Source organism: Nesoenas mayeri, assembly GCF_963082525.1.
Source record: "Nesoenas mayeri genome assembly, chromosome: 7".
NCBI classification, from domain to species: domain Eukaryota; kingdom Metazoa; phylum Chordata; class Aves; order Columbiformes; family Columbidae; genus Nesoenas; species Nesoenas mayeri.
This window is the reverse complement of record NC_137551.1, coordinates 27,255,450-27,273,631: the sequence shown is the minus strand read 5'-3', so window position 1 is coordinate 27,273,631 and position 18,182 is coordinate 27,255,450. Positions and strand designations below refer to the sequence as shown.

General features: G+C 46.3%; 1 protein-coding gene across 2 annotated transcripts in view; it reads left to right on the top strand.

The window, feature by feature from the left end:
• Positions 1-913: 913 nt before the first annotated feature.
• Positions 914-18,182, top strand: part of SH3PXD2A (SH3 and PX domains 2A) — a gene marked incomplete at both ends in the record, with an annotated part of 255,377 nt that continues 238,108 nt past the window's right edge. For both annotated transcript variants that reach the window (XM_080348342.1, XM_080348341.1), the window contains one exon: positions 914-985. In XM_080348342.1, the coding sequence (XP_080204468.1) occupies positions 914-985 (72 nt within the window). The remainder of the gene's footprint in view (positions 986-18,182) is intronic.

The window sequence follows — 18,182 nt, the reverse complement described above, 5'->3', positions numbered from 1 at the left end:
ACACGTAAATTCCCACTTCTGAGGTAACTGCCACATAATCATATGCAAAGTAGTGACGCATTATTGAAAACAACATGAAATTTTTAGGGCGAGCTCTTCTTGAAGTGTGACTGGGGAAGATGGTGCTCATTTATCTATTTGTGTGTATACAAACAGCTGAAATGGGCATATTGCTCTAAAAGCCCACACGATGGAGAGTCTGTGTGACTTTCCTCCAACTTTGATCCTTCTGTGGTCCGTATGGGGCCCTGGGCCGGGGCAGTACAGATGCCCCAGGGCTGGCCGGCCTTGATCTCCCAGCCAGAGCCTGGGGGACTGCGGGCTCAGCCCTGGCTGCTGCCGGGTTTCCGCTGTGACCTTGGCCGGGCGGATATTTCGGACACTCTACAGAGATGGAGGGGCCCGGAGGCATCGTGCCCTTCCGCTGCCCCGGCCGTGCCTTCCCCCGGGGTCTCCCGGAGAACGGGCCGGAGTGTCTCAGCACCCCCAGGACGAGGCAGAGGGTGGGGGACTGCCCGCGACGGGGGGGTTCCCCCTGCCGCCCCGGCCTGTGTGAGGGGGCACCCGGAGGGCAGCCGCGGGCGGCGGCCATCTCGGGGCAGGCCGCGCCCCCCGCCACACGGGGGCGGTGGCTCCCGGTCCCCTCCGTTCCCGTCCGGCCGGCGCCCCCCGGGGCCGCTCGGGGGCGGGGCCGCCAGCCGGGCCCTGCCCCTCCCGCCGCCGCACTGGCCGCGCAGCCGGAGGCAGCGGGTCGAGCGCGGAGCCGCCGCGGCACGGGGCGGAGCCGGCACCGGGGCATCCTCCCTCCCTCCCTCCCGCCGCGCCGGCCGGCATCGCCGCGGCGGGCAGCGCGGCAGAGGGTGCTGCCAGCGCCGGGAGGGAGCGGCGGAGCTCCGCCGCGGGCTGCGCGAAGATGCTCTCCTACAGCGTGCTGGACGCCAACGTGGTGGACGTGGAGAAGCGGAGGAACCCCTCGAAGCACTACGTGAGTAGCGGCGGGGCCCGGTCGAGCCCCCGTCCGCCGTCGGGCGTTCTGCCTGCGGTGCCCGGAGCGCTGAGCGTATCCCGCCGGCCGGGGGGCGCTGCCCGGGGGAGCCGGGTGTCCCCCACCTGACCCGGGCGAGGCGCCCGCCCCCGGGCTGCCGGCGCGCCCGCCCCGCTTGCCCCTGCGGGGACGCAGGTGAGGCGCCCGCGGGGCTCCGGGCGGCGTGCGGAAAGGTGGCTTGCTTTGGAAATGCAGCTCTTTTCCCTCACCCGTTTTTATCTTCTGCTTGACTGTTGCCTTTCCGCCTTTTTTTTTTTTTTCTTTTTAAGTGTTATCATTTGAAGTTTCCTTTCCTCCCGAAGATGGATCTTTCCCTTCTTGCTCAGCAAGATCTAGCCCAGGTCTCTCTTAGTTTCCCGGTTTGTCTACATCCTGGCCAGGACACCACAGAGTGCCCGGTGGGGAGCAGAGCAAACCTCTCCTGCCGTAGGGTCAGTGATCTGGAGGTGCTGACGGCACCTTTGCTCGTTGTCTCCCATAAGTTATATTAAGATTCTTGTTTGAGGGGAGAGCTGGTTTGCATAGTTATCAAGGCAGACTCAGCATCTGGGATCTCTTTCACTTCTCTTTCACCTTTCTCCTTTCACACCTTCCTGCCAATAGCGCAGCATCAGAGGAGTATTTTTAACAACCTTCCCAGACTCTGGTATTGCAGGGTATATCATGTGGAAGTGCCTTCGCCTGCAGGAGTTTGCAGCATACAAAGGAACAGCATTTGTTTATCCACAAAATTAGAGAAAGTATATTTTCTTCCCTTTCTGACTGTTTCTGGATTTTAGTTGCACCAAATCCTTTAACTCTTTCATCAAAATACAACCTGTATTTTCACACAGAGGAGGTTGGATTTTGTGTATACAGAAGATAAATCATTTAGCTTTGGTAAGGAAAAGCCTGAAGGGGTGTTGCATCTGGTGTGAAATCGCTCTGAGTATGCTGTGTTTCCTGGTATTGCATGGCTGCCAGATTTCTTCAGGACTGGACAGATTTTGAATGGGTTGCCTGAAAGATAAGGCCAAAGACTGGACATAAAGCTTTGTGTTAGTATTTCACATCACTGAGCTTTTCCCTCTAAGGCTTAAACCATAACCCGGTTTAAGGCTAGAGGGCACTATGTTGCTGAGAGATGCTGATCTGTAGATGTGAAGCTGAAGCTCTCATCTACTGTGCAATTAAGCATCTTGTGCCCAGTTCATAGGAGTGGAAGTTTTAGGTCTGGTGTCCTCTCAGGTTGCCAGTTGGACCTGTGTGTTCAGTCTCTTACTCATTCACTGCTTCCAGGTGGGAAAGGCTTCTTTAGCTTTTGTGAGCTGCTGCTGTGAATTGTGGCTGACACCACTGCAGGCTCTTACCTGACCTGAAAGGTGGCAGCAATTCAGCATCAGAGAAGTAGGTCTGCCAAGTGCAAAGAGATACAGAACTGGTAGCAATACCTTCCCGATGGCCAAGAGAAACTGACATTGTTAATTTGTTGGAAAATAACCAGAAAGCAAGGATTTAAATCTTATATTTACAGTTTTGAAATAAAACATTTCCCTTGTTTTTGTGCAGAAACACATCTTTATTTCCTTGGTGGTCATTGTATTTTAATAAGAGAAACCTAAACTGCTCCAAGAAGCTCTTTAATGCTTCTAGTGGCAAATCTGTTTCTTCCCCTTCACCATTCTCTCATACACCTTTCTAATATTGTCTTCTGTATAACAGTTCCACATCGCTGCATGTCCAGTTCTTGGCTAAAAAATCACAAACTAAATGATTTGTTGGGTGACTACTGTTGTGTCTGCCTCATGTGCTGCTTAATCTCTGGCTCTACAGTATTCAGTGTAATAGGGTCTTGGTTGACAAACAAGCATTGGAGTAATTCAGTTAAAAAGAATAGTCATGTATGTCCTTGTGAATCTTTTTCTTTTAGATGAGGGAATTAGCCCACAGGTCTAAAAGTCTTGGACTCTTCTTTGTTTCCTAGATTGCAGTTTGCTGCAGATGCGTGTGCTGCAGCCTTTCATCTGGCTTTGGCTGGAGTAACTCACTGAGGGTGAACCCACACTGTCAAAGAATTTAACTCCCTAGGCCTGATCCAGTGATCATTGTTAGTTTGATTCTGTGCTCTTTTTTAACATGAAACAACTGTTTTTTTCTGAAATGAATATAAATGTGACTCGGGACTTAGTTCTCCCCATTGCCTGTGGATAGTTTGGAAGGTGTAAAGCTTGGTGCCCTCTGCCTTATGCAATTTTAATATCAAAAGGCCTTTCTGTCTCCAGCATCTGTAAACACCCTTTATGCCATGCCTTAAGGCCACGCGACACATACATTGGCATCAGATTAATGTGGTGTTTCTCTGGGGGATGATGACAGAGGTATTGCAGGCATTTTAACATGACTCCCTTCCCTTTTAATTGTGATCTTTCAGGGCCACAGTAGAGCCTGACGAGATGAAGGCCAGTCTGAGGCATTGTGGGCATGTGGAGGGGGCTAAATGTGAGTAACGTATAAGCCCCTACACTGCTTGGCTTAGATGCAAGGACTCATTCCCTGGAGCAGATATCTTTCAAGATACAAGCATAGCTTTTGTGGCCTTGAGTCAAGAAAGTAAAAGAAGGAAGGCAACTTCGTATATCTTCTGCTATCATCCCTGTGTGTGAAACTTCTGAAGAGATTAATACCTCATTGGAAGATTCGTAGGGCGCTTCATATGAGAAGAGATTAAAATCTTGGATCCAGTGCTATTTGGTAGGAACTTAGCCAGCTCTCTCTCCACTTGGAAAACACTACTAGGGGAGGAACCTGCAATGCTTCCTTCTGCATCCCTGTCAGCGAGTGGGTAGCGCAAACATCACCCGATTGGCTGGAGGCACTGGATGGCAGCATGTGAAAAGATAAACAGAAGGTTGGATCAATAATCACATGCTTTTTGTATGGTATATCTCTAATACAAGCTACTGCTGCTCTTCTAGCTTTTAACTTTCAAAATTAATTTCCTAGTCTCTCTCCATACTGATGGCCTTTTAAAAATCGATTTGTGCTTGATAATACTTCAGAAAGGGTAAATCTCCTCGCTTTCCCCCTTCCTTTTTCTTTTAACAAGAACAATGTCAGGAAGGTCAAGTCTGGGTTTGTTGGGAAGACCCTTGGTGCAATCAGGGTGTTACATTGGCTGAGCAGTGCTGTGGTGAAGCTGGGTGGATTAGGATGCTGTGGTTAATGGTCGAAGGTGGCATTTAATCATTCTGAAGAGAAAAAGCTGGTAACAAGATCCAAATCCCTTTTCTGGCCCCTGCTAAGTTTTAAACAGCCTGAAAGTCTCTTCTCTCAGTTGTCGAATTTTGATTTAAGGGGTAGCTTCTCTAGCTTATAGTCTGAATTAAACATTAAATGATTCTGAACCAGAAATGCAGACCCACTGTTCATGCTTGTCTCCTTTAAGCATCCATTGAGGAGCTTAAACAAGATGTGCTCCCATCCTGTGTCTCTGCTTCTGGGTTATCTTCAGGCAGATAGCTTATTCTTTACCCAAATGTCTGACTTCTTTAGAAGCCCTGCAGGGAGCCTTAGCCTTCCAGGTGTGCTTGATCCTGCTCTCTAGGAGGTGAGAGGAGGGTTAGCACCTTCACCTGTTCACAGCTTTGCAGGACCTGGGTGATGGCAAGCATTCATTAGAAGCCAAATGGATGGAATCTCCCAGCCCCCTCTCTGAGGACTTGCTCTTCCACAGAGGACTGAGTAGTTACTGATGTGCATTATCTCACTAGACATTTATATGCTTGAGGTCATGTCTGAGGTCTGCAAGTGTGCCTGTGTTATCCCAAGGGCAGGGATGGATGCATCGGTACGGATTTCCTCTTCCAGCACTACTCTACTCCTGCTGCCTTCGGGCTTTGTGTGTTTTTCAGCGTTCTGCAGCATGTAGGGAAGGTCAAATGCTGTTGCTTTATGAGTGGCTGCCCTGTCTCTTTCCAGTTAGAGTGGAGTGTGTTGCTGAGATGCCTGCAAACTGTCCCAATGCCTCCCCTGGGTAATTGTTTCTTAAGGCTATCTCTAAATGTCTCAAGATTGCTCTTGTGAGAACATCTCTGCTGCATGGATATGGTTGCTAATCCCCTCAGGGCACTGGCATTGCTGAATTGTGAGGGGCTGAGTCCTACTGTGTTGGGTTTCGGCACTGCTCCCCAGGGAATGTAAGTGTGCTTGTCACAAGTGACCTGTTGTAGAATGTCAACATGCTTTGAAGAAAACAGTTCTGCTGCTAGCATCAAGCTCTGTTCTGTGTGTCTTAGGCTCAAGAATGACTCGGATGCAATCAGGCATGTTTGTGGCTTTATTTCTCTTTGTTTCAAGCTGCTGGTTATACAAAGGCCAGCACTGACAAGGAGGGTCTGGACATGTTATGAATTTAGTAGCAGGAATCTTTGTTACTGTATTGGTCCCTCATTGCTACCATGAGAGAAGGAGCTGGATTCCCCCAACTTGAGTCATCAGGTCTGAGTTGAGGAGGTCCATGTGCCACTTGTGCTACGAGTACCAGCAGCTCACGGGTAAGAAAGGCTTAGTCTGGATTTTTTGGACCCTTTTAATTAGCAGAGCTGGAGACTATGAGCCATATCTCTTCCAGAGTGAAGAGGGTGTGACATACCTGAAGCTCACATGGCAGGTGGTCTGTGGCGAGAGACCTGATGTGAATCAGAAGGCAGTTTTAGATGAGTAGATGGAATACCTGTTTAGGACTTATGATCCATTTTCTGCTCCCTCCTTCTGCCGATCAAGACACCCTGTGTGGCTTTCCTTCCAGGGGCCATTATTCAGCTTGACTCACTAGTCTGAAGAGTTATTATTACTATTATCTTTGCCTGGGGTGCTGGGAAGGAGCCAGAAAATAGCTGGCTGCTCCATGAGTTCATCGTTCCTCAGAACTGAACTTCTGTGCGTTAGCGAGGGTTATGTCAAAGGTGGCTGTGATCCCCTGTGTGCAGAGAGGAAAGCTCAGGAGAAAGCAGACTGAGGTAAAACATTCTCTCTCCCTTGCAGTGGCTTTCTCTGTATGAAGACCACCACCCTGCTGGGGTAAACATACATCTTTAAGGATAACTTCCACCACTCTACTTGTTTTAAATGCAAATCTTATGATTTTGCAGACTACAAAATTGTCATTGTTTTTAAATGTCTGATGAAACATGTCAGGAAGAAGTCAATCTTTCTGAACTATCTGGAAGCTGTGGATAGACAGTTCTCTGCAAATTGGTTCAGACCTTTGTCCCTGCTCTGAAGTGGCCAGAGGAGCAGGGATGGCAGGAAGGAGACATCAGACCTTGCTAGTCCAAAGCTGCCTTCACCCACTAGTGCTCAGAGGACTTCTCTCTTCCTTATCAGTTTTTGATGGAAAGGTTGCTTATTGAAGTGAAATTCTTTTTGAACAGCAGAGGTTTTAGCTTCCATGTCCTGTTGGGTTTTTGACTTTTCAGGCACCATTGTTTTATGAATCCAACATAACATACAGGTTTATCTTATTCACTGCCTCAAAAGATTAATTTTGTTCCCTTTCTCAGCATCCTCTTAGCCTTTCAGTGCCATACATGCATGTGATTCTCTCTCTTGGAGGTCTTTTCTATGTTACCTTTTCTTAGGAAGTGCCCAAGAGAGGCACCGTCCTTTGAACTTGTTCAAGGCAGGTTTGCGAAGTAGCTCAGACACTTCAGAGGTTGCCCTGCTTTTCATCATGTACTGTCTGGCAGTTATTGCCCCTGTAACTCAAAGCTTCTTCATAGGGCAGTAGAGTAGCCCAAGGGATTAAGGAACACTCACAGTCCTTTCTTTCAGCAGAGCTGTGGGTTGGTAACATTCAGTCAAGAGATGCTAGTATCTAAATTCAACAGTTTGCAAAGTAAACGGCTGTCTGCAGCCTTAGGAATAGATTAAAAAACAACAGAAAGACAAGGTAGTGTCTTGATTTGTTGTGGTCAGGGCAGAATGAAATAACGCAGGAGGCTTCACATCCTGGCAGGCTGCCTGTGCTGGCTCTCCTGTGGCTGAGCCTGCAGCGTGCTGGGAGGGCAGCCAAAAGGGAACTCAGTGAAAAGCTTTTAGCAAGCCCATGAGCTGGCAGCAACAGCTCCAAAAGCCTCCAAGTTCCATCTTGAAAGTGACTAAGGTGCCACTATTGACTTTAACTGGGACTTGGTTACCAGGGAGGTGTTGTCCTAAGAGCACAAATGATTTCAGCTGCTGCAGGTGACCTCTGGCTGCATAAGAGCCCTGAGTGGGTGGCTGGATGCTGGGACATACCTGTGCAACACAGCCTGCAAGGAAGTTGCCAAAATCTCACTGCTATGAGCTAAAAGGGAGAGGAATGGAGCGACCAAATCATGCCCTTTTCTCAGAACGAGTGGCTGGAGGGAGCAATGAACGGACATCCTAAGGAAGCAAGTGGTGGAATAGGAAATAGAGCCCAGACTTCCTGTACCGCAAAGCAGCCCCTGTGTTCATCCCCCACGCTCACCCAGCCCTTGGAGAGATGGGTGGCTCAGAGGTGTTGCCCTCCTCCCATCCCTGGGAGGCAAAGTATGTGCTGGTACTCTTGTTGGGAAGATGAGGCAAAGAGAGGTTAAGTGGTTGGCCTAAGGCCACCTGTGAAGCATGTGGCAGCACTTTCTATTATATTCTTTGGCTTCCAAAGCAGTCTTGCAATTTATCTGATGAAAGTACACAGCCTGAAAAAATACTACCCTTGTATTCTGTCATTGTCTTCCTCAAAACCCATTTCCCATTTTATATGGATTAAACAGGAAGAGGGATTCAATGTGACCCTACCTGAGGCAGGAGGTGACGTACAAGCTCTCTAATTTAGTCATTTGGGAGGAAACAGCTGGACCTTCTAATGTGAGATGATTTTCTTTTTGTTTTTTTTTTTGATCTTCCTTTTTCATGCTGTATCCTCTTAATCTGTGCCTGCTCACGCAAAGGGAACTGGTCCCCAGTAACCATGGAGAAGAGCAGGATCATTAGAGAGGGCTGACAGCACCGTGCATCATTTGGCATCGTGAAGTGGAATGTTTTCTTGTAGCTAAAGCTGACACCTTCTTGCCTGGAGTGTGCTGTGTAAATATTGCATAAAGGCAGAGAGCTGCACAGTAGCATACTGTTTGAAATTCGTGGTGTCTGCTGCTTGATCAGGTAATGTCAAAGCCAAATATAGTCAAGTCGATGGGAAAAAAAACCTCCCAGTAATTTCCCTGGGCCGTGGCTCACACCTCTAAAGGGCTTTATTGAAAGTTTTACTGAGAAGCTTGTAATTACTAATATAGTGCATCTCATTTTGTCTTTACTATAAAAGCAAAAATATATTCTCCAGAATCCCTTTTTATCCTCTTCTAGACAGGGGCATCACATTTGGAGCGAGGGGAAAGGCAAAAGGAAACCAGGTGTGTTTCTTCACCTGAAAGGATTTTAAAGTGGAACATCTTGCAACCTAGTTAGAACCTTCCCACTTTAGCTTGCTCACTCTTTGCACCACTTTCTAGGTGAATATGTAATAATAATCTAGTCAGTCTTTCAAACTCAGATTCACTAAATGCCAGTAACATGGTACACTTGTATGTATTTATAAATAGGGTTTTTTTTGAATGCATAAGAGCCTTTATTTCAAATCAAGGATGCTTCTGCATGTGCAGACAGACCTGAAAGGTGGTCTGTGTGCTGGGCTGTTAAGACAAGTGATGACACACAGATACAGGCAGGTGGGGGCAGTGAGACAATACCAACTAGCTGAGCAGGTAATCGTCTCAACATAATGCTAACCCAGGCTACTGTCTGGTGGCCGTTTAGGCATCATTGCACAGAGCAGGCATGAAGAAGGATAATGTAGTAACACTTTAAATTGCCCTGGGGTGAAGCTAGAACAGGGACATCATCTATTCATTGTAATATCTCTTAAGTACTTGAATGTGATGGTGGTGTTAACTGATGCTCTCATGCTAAGGGTGACCTTTGTGGCAATCATAAACATTCTCTTTTTGATTCTGTTGAGCTCTTGATTTAAACAAAGCTACTCCTTATTCCAGTTTTTGGAAGAGGAGCCCAATGGGTAGGTAACTAACCAGATCCTTAAATAGGGAGCATTCTACTTTTGTGGGCAAAATGCATATCCCCAAATCTGTGTCTTCATCAGAATTTCATATATTGCACTAGTATGTGGCAGCATATTCTTAATTGGTCTTAAAAAATAACTGACTACTGTAGCACAGGATCTAGGTGTACCATAGCTTCACAATAAGGCTGTTGTGCTGTATAGTAACATTCATTATTATAATGCAACTTCTTCAGTTGCATTATGGTTGACTTGTTGGATGGAATAAAATATACATAGACTTTAGGTGCCCATAAATGCTGTACTTGAAACCTAACTAGCAGTAATTACCTTTGGATATGTTGATCCATTTCTCTGACCAATTTTTCCTATAAACCACGCTAGCTAAATGCGGTGTTGCACTAGGCTCTTATGGTGTCAGCAGCATGATTTTATAGGCTTGATGCAAACTTGTTTGCAAGCAAAACATCCCTATCAATGTTCATAGGGAGAAACATGCCCAACTTCTACTAACTGTAGCTATGTTTGAACAGGAGCTCCACGCTGCTGTTCTGTCTCCTTTACATAAGTCTTCCATAGCTGCCTCTCAAATACTGGGAAGTGTGGTTCTCCGCTGTCCAGGACATGCTTATAAATGCAAACTGTCATGTATAAAGTTCATAAATCATCCAGAAATGCTTGAACTAATGTCCAGTGTGATAGACACAAAACATTGTGTAGTCTGGTGGAAGAGCTTGTGTGTCCTCTTTACTGATGGTGTGGCCTTGGATTGTTTGTTTAACCTCTGTGGATCTCAGTGTGCTCTGCTGCAAAGCCAGCAGTATTTACTTAACTTTTATAAAGTGTAAAGATGAGTGCGTTACCTAAGGGCCGACTGCTATCGTAGGCTTTGAAACCCCGGAGTTTGGGTCATATTTCTCTACCAGCAGGTCCACCCTGGGAGCAGTGGTTGCAGAATGGCGAGGTCATGTTGTTATCCGGAAATGGGAGTCAGACCATCGCTTCCCTAATAGCCTTCTGCAGACATGGTAATGAATGAGATGATATAAAAGCTGCGTTCCCCTCTGAGGAAGTGTATGTTTGAGATATTAGCCACGCTTGCCAGCTGTGACCCTGTTCCTCGAGGGTATTTCTTCCCAGGTTGGAGTGCCGGGGTGTGGGGAGGTGTTTGAGGTGAAGGATGGAGCATGGTCTTTCTGGGAGCAAGGCCCTTGACAGTGGGCCATTAGCTACTGGTGTCTGATCTCTCTCTGGCGTCTCTCTGTTACCTGTCAGGAAAACTCGCCGGCAGAGATGAAATCTTGCTAGACATTCTTGTACCCTCAGGGGTTTGATGCAACAGAGAGAATCTGAATTAGCATTTTCCTAACTCTGTGAAGATGAGATTTCTAGTTGCTCCCTTGGCATGCCTAGAGATTTACCCACTCTGGCTCAGGCTGCTCTGTTATTATTTATAAATGAACCCATGCATGTGTTTTTTGTATGTAGAAGGTTATTCCTAGTTTTTCCTTCTCCAGCAGGTGTGAGCACATAGCGGAACCTTTTGACCCCAAGCAAAATACTCTGAAAATCAGTTTTAAATGTCTTTCCATTCCCCAGCCTTGCGAGCGCTTTGCTGCCTTGTCTCTGAGCTCAGTGTGTTTTCTTTGCTTGAAAATTTGGCACTCTCCAACACCTGCCTTATCTCAAGCAGCTGGAGCTGAGGGATGGTTATTCATGGGACAGATGCTACAAGAGGCATCTGAGCTCCTGGTCTTCAGCAGGACAGGGCAGCTGGCACAGCCCCTGCTGGTGCCTAAGTGGGAGACCCGCAGTTTCCCAGGGCTGTCACTCCAGCAACTTTCATCGGCATTAAAATCACTTAGGATTTGAAAACAAACAAACAAGGACATGTGAAGTATTTTCTTGGAAGAAAGCCATGGAGAGCAGGCTAAGGGCATCTCCCTCCTCCCATCTCCCAAACATGTCACAGGAAGAAAAGCTGGAGTTCTGCATTTTCTTAAGGGGGATTAAAACAGGCTCTAGAGCTGGCTTCTGGGATGGAACAGAGGAAAGCCAGGAGTAGAAGAGAAACTCTGGGTTTTTTTTAAACAAATATATCTGTATCAAGTGAAATTGTCAGTATCCCTGAACCAGCATTGGTAGTAGTATATCATTTTATTAATGAAAGGGCTGCTTATTTTGTACTAATAACAAATTATTAGAGCTGTTGGCTTAAGCAGAGAAGAATGAAAAATGACTGATTGGAGAGGAACATGCATGCTGGTTTTCCACGTACCAAGGATAGCAATTCTGTATCTTCTGCATTTTACAAGCCCTGGACATCCTTAACAAGTTATTTTCTTTCCCTGAATCCAGATGTGTTTTCCTTTAGTGCTTCAGCAAATTATGTTTTATAAAGACAACACAGGATGTTTTACATTGAAGGGAATCTAGCGCGGTAGCCAGCCCCTGAAATACTCTTACTTTAGGCGTACGGAAGAGTCTTCCTGCTGCTATTGCTCAGGAAAAGATTTTCTGTTTAATCTTTTGCTGCTGTCTTCGTGATTGTAACAGTCTATGTCAAAACTCTGGACTGCTTTGAGGCAGCAGCTTTCCACCTGTTTCTGAGCTGGACTGCTGTAGCTTGCAGTTCATCCTTTAATACAGACATCCTCCTTTTGTGAAGATAAGTATGAACAGTTTAAACTAAAAATATTTGAAGTGAATTTGTCATAGGTGACAGCCCTTGGAGATTGCAGTACTCATGATCCAGGCAAGAGGGTCTATCACTCTGTCTTTAAACCTCCCTCTGTCCTCCTGGCATAGGGACCAGTGGCTTTTTATGTAGCCATGGCAGTTTGCTAGTGACACGGGAGAACTGACAGTGTGTACTGGTGTGTGAGAGGCACCGCCACCTTGGCAGGAGTCTCCTTTTTAGTAAGAACTGAGGCTCTGGCCCAAGGGAGGGGGATCAGAGGACATACAGCCTGTAGGTGGGAACAAGCTGCTGCTGCTCAGACCCTTGGCCTCGCTGCTGAAGGTGTTGCCCAAATTGTTTGGTTGTGGCAGTGCCAGTGCTGAGTTTTCTACTGGTCCATTCAGCTGTGAGTAATGCTGCATATCTGTGTGCCCTGGTATTGGCCAGGATGAACGGTGGGATTACTGTTTTATGTAATTCTTCTTGTGTTGGGGGATTGTGCAGGTGTTTGGTAGGAGTCGAGGTTTTGATATGAGGCTTTGTGTGTGCACGTGTTTCACTTCTTGTTTAACATCTATGTTGCTCTGTGTTTGTGGAAGAAGCACGTGGATTGGTCAAAGAAGTGGACTGGAAAGCAGAGGTTTGCAAAGGATCTTTAGGTCCCATTGAATCTGATGCCACTTTATTCTTCCCCCTGCCCATTCTTCTGAAAAGCTCTAATCTTGCCCACAGCATGTAGTTATTTCCCACTGTTTTATTTCTGGAGTTCTAGGTGATCTTCAGAATGTAGCAGGGCTGGAGACTGTCTTCTGGGCAAGCACCAGGGCCTTCCACTGGGTTTTGAGGGTCTGTTGAAGGACTGAGAGTACAGCACTGAGATGCTTACTGCAGCCTTTATACCTGAGGAGCGGTGACACAAAGCTTTCCTGGTGTGCTGAGGGCTTTATGGGTTTCTGCCAACCATGTTATCATATGGTGACACTAAGCCATCAGGACTCTAACTCATCTGGTGAGTAGAGTCAGATAGTTCTCTACCAGACACTGGCATTTATGGGACTCCAGGTGTCCTTGTATTGGAATCTTGTCTGTAAGGAGCTGAAACTTCTTGGCTGTTCTCTTGGTGTGTGAGAGAGGTGTTTGCTGGGTTATGATAAAGACCTTGACACAGACCAAGAGTGCAGCTAGCCACATTATTTGGATTGCAGGGGACTGGAAAACAACCTACAGAGTCAAACAAGGAAATGATGCCCACTCTTCCTATCTGTAGAAAGGTAGAGACTGTAGATAGTACTAACACAGGATTGGCACTCCAAACCTGATTGATATGTGTTTTATCTGCCAGCACCCTGTCCTGCCCAGTCCTTTATCGATCTACTGCTTCTGGTTAATGTGAGCTGTAACAGATTGGAGTCCAACCCCTACTGCCAAAAGGCCAACACATTGGCTCTACTGCACATTGGGACAGAAAGAGTTAAAACAGAAGGTGATGGTGGCTAATAGCTTGCTTTAGGCAGTAACACAGCAGTAAATGCTGGAATGACATGGGAACACTCTTTAGCTGATGTCCTTGCAGGCCACTCCGTGACATCAAACTTCTGGACCTTTTCCAGCCAAGTTTGGCCTTGCCCCAGTGACAATAGATGTTAATCTGTTGGCTTGTCAAAAAACTGTGTTAGTGGTTTTTTTACAGACCCATTTCCAACCCTCAGATTTCCCTGCTAGTAAACACAGCATTATGTCATTGTTTTACCAGGAGCCAAGCACCAAAGCCAACTTCACAGTGCTGTCGTCAGCAAACGTCCATTCACTTTGGGGCTTTATCTGAGTTCCCAGGCTCTTTCTTCCCACCGTTGCCCATGTTCTGGTCTCAGTGTCCATCAAAAGCCTACGGATGCTTTGTGCAAAACATGTGTAAGGTCTAGCAGTTGCAGCTAATGCTTTCCAACCTAATTGTCTTAGATGGAGCTCCTGTACTAGTTTAGTGAAGATGCCTTGGTTTGTAGATCTTCATCTTCTGGTGACTTTAGCCAAGAGAAACTTTTGGATTCATGAGTTTCCACATGCAAAACAAGGTGAAGGGATTTGTAGTCCAGCTGTGCTCCTAATTGGTAAAATAATAGGCAAGTCATAGCCAGGGGCAATACCCCGCCTGTGCTAGCTCCTGTTTGTTTCAAACCACAATAGCTGAGTTCCTATTAAAAAGATGCATTTCAAATTGCTAACATTATAAATTATCTTCCTCAGCTTTCAGAAACAACACTCACCACAGATGAAGCAAAGCCATTTATAACATTCTTGTAAGTATTGTTTCTTGTTTTGCTTCTAGACTTATCTCCAGCTGTCTCTGTGAAGGATATAAAAGTAAAGATTTGTAAAGTTGCCTTCAATCATTGGGAGGTAATCTGCTTAAAACAAACAAGCCTCCCATCCCTAGCTCTAGTTGGTCTTTCTGAGGCTGGCAATGGTCCAATCCTTCTCATACTAAGACCTGTCTAAAGTTATATTCCAAATCAGCTGGTCTAGAAGCAGAGAAAAGAGGAGAGAGAGATGCTTGTTTGAATCCAGATCCTGAATTCTTGTGATGCAGGCATGGATGGATAATGGAGAGGAACAGGTTCAGCCTCTTGACAATGGTGCAGGAATTGCAACATTCTTGGGTATGACATAGAATAAAGTTAATTTTTTTTTTTTTCATCCACTATAAAATTAAGCTGTGCAACACCTTGCTGAAATGTGATATGAAGGCTGAAAGTACAAATGGCTCAGGAAAACAGTTGACAAATTTTGGGACAAGGCTGACTGCTCTTAAACACATCAATCAAGATATGTGGTTGGGTCAGACAATCTGCAATCTACCAACTGCTAAAGACTAAGCACACTGTGTTCTTTCTGTTGCTATTAAGCAGTTACCATCTAGCTTCATTAAAAACAGGGTGCTGAGCTCAAGTACAACTTCATTTTGCCCCAGCCTGGGTCTTCTGATGCTTTCCCAGATGCCCCGTAACTGTATGGCACTAGTGCAGGCTTCTGAGGCTTGATGCATATTGCAAGTATTGGTGAGAGCTGTTGAGTCCTGAGCAGGTGAAGTCAGGAAGCACAGCACGGGCTGTGAGGAGGTGAGTCTCCCAGCATCACTTCCAGCTCCTTGCTCAGCTCTGTGCATCCCATCACGCATTTATGGGCTGGTGTCACACATCTGAGCCTTGGCAGATCACTTTCAGCTTCCCAGCACTTGGTCAAGTGGCAATTTATTTTTGTAGAGATGTCATGTCTGGTATTACTATTAATACGTATTCAGGCTTTGTACTTATCTAATGCTTTTCATCCAAGTATCCCCCAACACTCTGTGTGTTCAACACCTCTTTGCAAGGTAGGCAAATCAGACAGGGAGAGCACTGTGTGTGCAGCAAGATATCTCTTCACAGAAGCTGTCACAAGACTAGTGGATGGTGGAAAAAAGTTTTTCATCTATAGCTGAAGTTACTTTGAGTGGGTCATGGGCCTGGGACTGACATAGGTCATTGATAGTGTGCAAGCATATTGCATTCCCACATATGAACCTTCAAGGTGGTTGGGTTGGCCTGATTGGAGCTTCAGACTTCTAATGGTTAATGACTTCCAGTGTCACACCTTTGCTCTCACACCAGTACTGGCCTTTTGCATACAGAGGTCTCTTCACTTTCACTTTCAGTTTGGTTTGACCTCCTGCCCCCTTCTATTGTTTTGTAGAGAGTGACCACGTCCCTTCTTAGCCTTCATTCTGATGAGCTGCTCTAGCCTACTCTTGTAGAAAAGGCCAGCTGCAAAGGTGCATAGCAAACAGGTTCCCCTGCCCCACACTTCAGCCATTGCAGATGGAACACAAGTGAGCTGTTTAGCCCAGGCACTCATGACAATTCAGTCTGGGCAGCTTCAAGCATGTAGAGTGTTAATTTGCACTGCTGGGTACAACCTTGCCATGTTGGCAGGGGCCAGATGCAGCCACCTGGGAATAAGTTTGAGCTCAGTGGGATGATTTCCTGGATCTAGTCAGGTGTGATTTGGAGGAGATGGGCTTCTGGGTCTGTCCTGTCTCTGAGCTGAGTAATGTGTCAGCATGAAGGAGGATGCTTGTTGAAGAGTAACGTGTGGTTCTTTCATGGGTTCATTTTTCTCCCTCCAGGGAGTTTTAGAGCTGGTCCCAAAGCCTTGGAAGTGATAGTCCACTTGCAAAAGCAGAAAAGAGAAAACGTGGCTGATTATCTTCTCATGTTAGCTTTAATGAGGGTAATTTTAAGCAGATGGTGTTTATTTAATGTTCTGAAAGCAAAGATAAACTAGTTTTCAGCAGGTCTTGGGAAAAGAGCGGGAGAGATGAGAGGCATCATTTTAGCAGGCAGCGACTTGCCTGATGAGATGCTTGTCAGGGTTGCTGGAGTGCTTGGGTGAAGCTCTCTTGTTTGGGCAACCTCTGTGCATCCCGCTTGGGTGAGAGGAGAGGTGGCCTGTGGTTTCTGTCTGAGCTTCAACAACAGTAAATAATTCCAGATTGACGTTGTGGAAGCATGCTGTTTTTGTGAAAGCGGGGAGCCAAGCACAACAAGAGTTCTCAGTGGTTGGGGAAGAGAGCCAGGGTCGCGTTTGGAGCTTGTAGTGTTGGCAGACACAGAAATGACGTGCCATGTCACACGTGTATCGGTGGAGATAGCTGGGGCGATTATCAGCAAGCTTCTTTGTGGGTTTGTTTGCGATGCTGATGATCCAAAACTGATGCTGAGATGTTTCAGACAAACACTCTTTCTTTTCAGCTTCCATATCTGCTCTTTTTTTAATGTTTTTGGCATTTGTCTTTGGGGTAGGAAAGAGGCCATAGCAACCCTTGGGATTTCAATCCCCATGAGTCCAAGTTGTGTGGTTATAGATCTGCCATTAAAATCGGCATTGCTTGAAGTTGTCCCCTTTACAAAGCTGGATACTGACTCTGCTCCAAAGTACTGAGTTCCCTGTCCAAAGCTGTCCTTGACCCTGGCTGTTTGGCTAGCTATCCTCCTGGCTGGTGTCCCTCCATCCTTCTTTGCTGGGGAACATTCCCAGGACTTGACATGAAGATTGTTCAGTATCTTCTCTGTCATGCTCAGTGCCAGTTTTTACAAATCTTGTAGGACTAATTTGTTATCAGTGACCTAAGAAGGCTTTGGGATGACTGCAGCTTACGTCATCAAAGCAGTCATTTGCCCTTCAGATGTTTAACTGTGTCTTGGAGGCTGATTTCTTTAGGAGACCCAAGAAAGCAACACAGTGACCTATGTCTTTAGGCACAAGTTTCCACAGAGACTTGTGACCTTTCTCAGAAGCACTGGCGGAAGGTTTGCCTTTCTTAGGCTTCAGTTCACTGTTCAGTGGATGAAAAATGTGCAGTGACCACTTGTTAAAGTTGTATTTGTTGTCTTTGCTGGGCCTTTCATTTGCACTTCTCTGTGAAACTACAGAAGCACCTTGGAGCATGTGCTCACCATGAAAGTGTTGGGAATAGGCAGCAGTGTGTGGGATCATGAGGGAAACCCTTCAAAGTCTTTAATGTGATTTGCTAAAGGTAAAACCAGAAGGTTGCGAGCATCTTTCTGAATGGAGAGAGATGTTTGTGCTGGGATAGCACTGGTTGCTAGGTGGCAGCTCCTTTGTAAAGCTTCTTTGTAAAGGGTTCAGGTGTAGAGAGGCTAAAAAACTGCATGGTGGGGAGGAACCAGGGCTTGCTACTAGCGAGAGTGCAGTGATGCTTTGTGCTTCCAGCGAGCTGCTGCTCTATGGAAACCTCACACACAGCTGGTGAAACCTCCATGCAGCCCTACAAGGAAAATGGTACAGATTGGTCTTAGTTTATTTTTATTATTTTTTTTATTTTTTTAACCTGTGAGACGGGTGACCAGGCACAATCTCCCTGTTGTCACTGAGCAGATCGGTGATTAAATTAGGAAAAAGTGGCCCTGAGAGAGTCGATTTTGGGTTTGTTTTGAGAGGCCTGTCTGAGACTCACAGGAGGTGGTGAGTACCTGTGTGCTGGAAGCTGGACTGTTTCTGAGAGTTTTTGAGCTGCCCACCCCAACATCCCTTCTGCTAGTCTTGGCCTGAATCAGGTGTGACTCTGGTTTTCCACCCCCTTTAATCACCCAAATATCTTCTGGGGCAAGGATTATCCTTAGTAGTCCCATAGGTTTTTGCTGAACATGTTAAGGAGCACATCATTTTAGCTGTTAACCTGAGGGACTGGGGTCAGTACTCCTAACTGACGAGTCAAGAGACAAGACACCTCCTGGGCAATTGCGCAGTTGGGAACTTTTGGTATAAAATGAGCCATGTTGTATCAGGTGCAATTGTCAGCACATGGGTCAAACACCTGATGC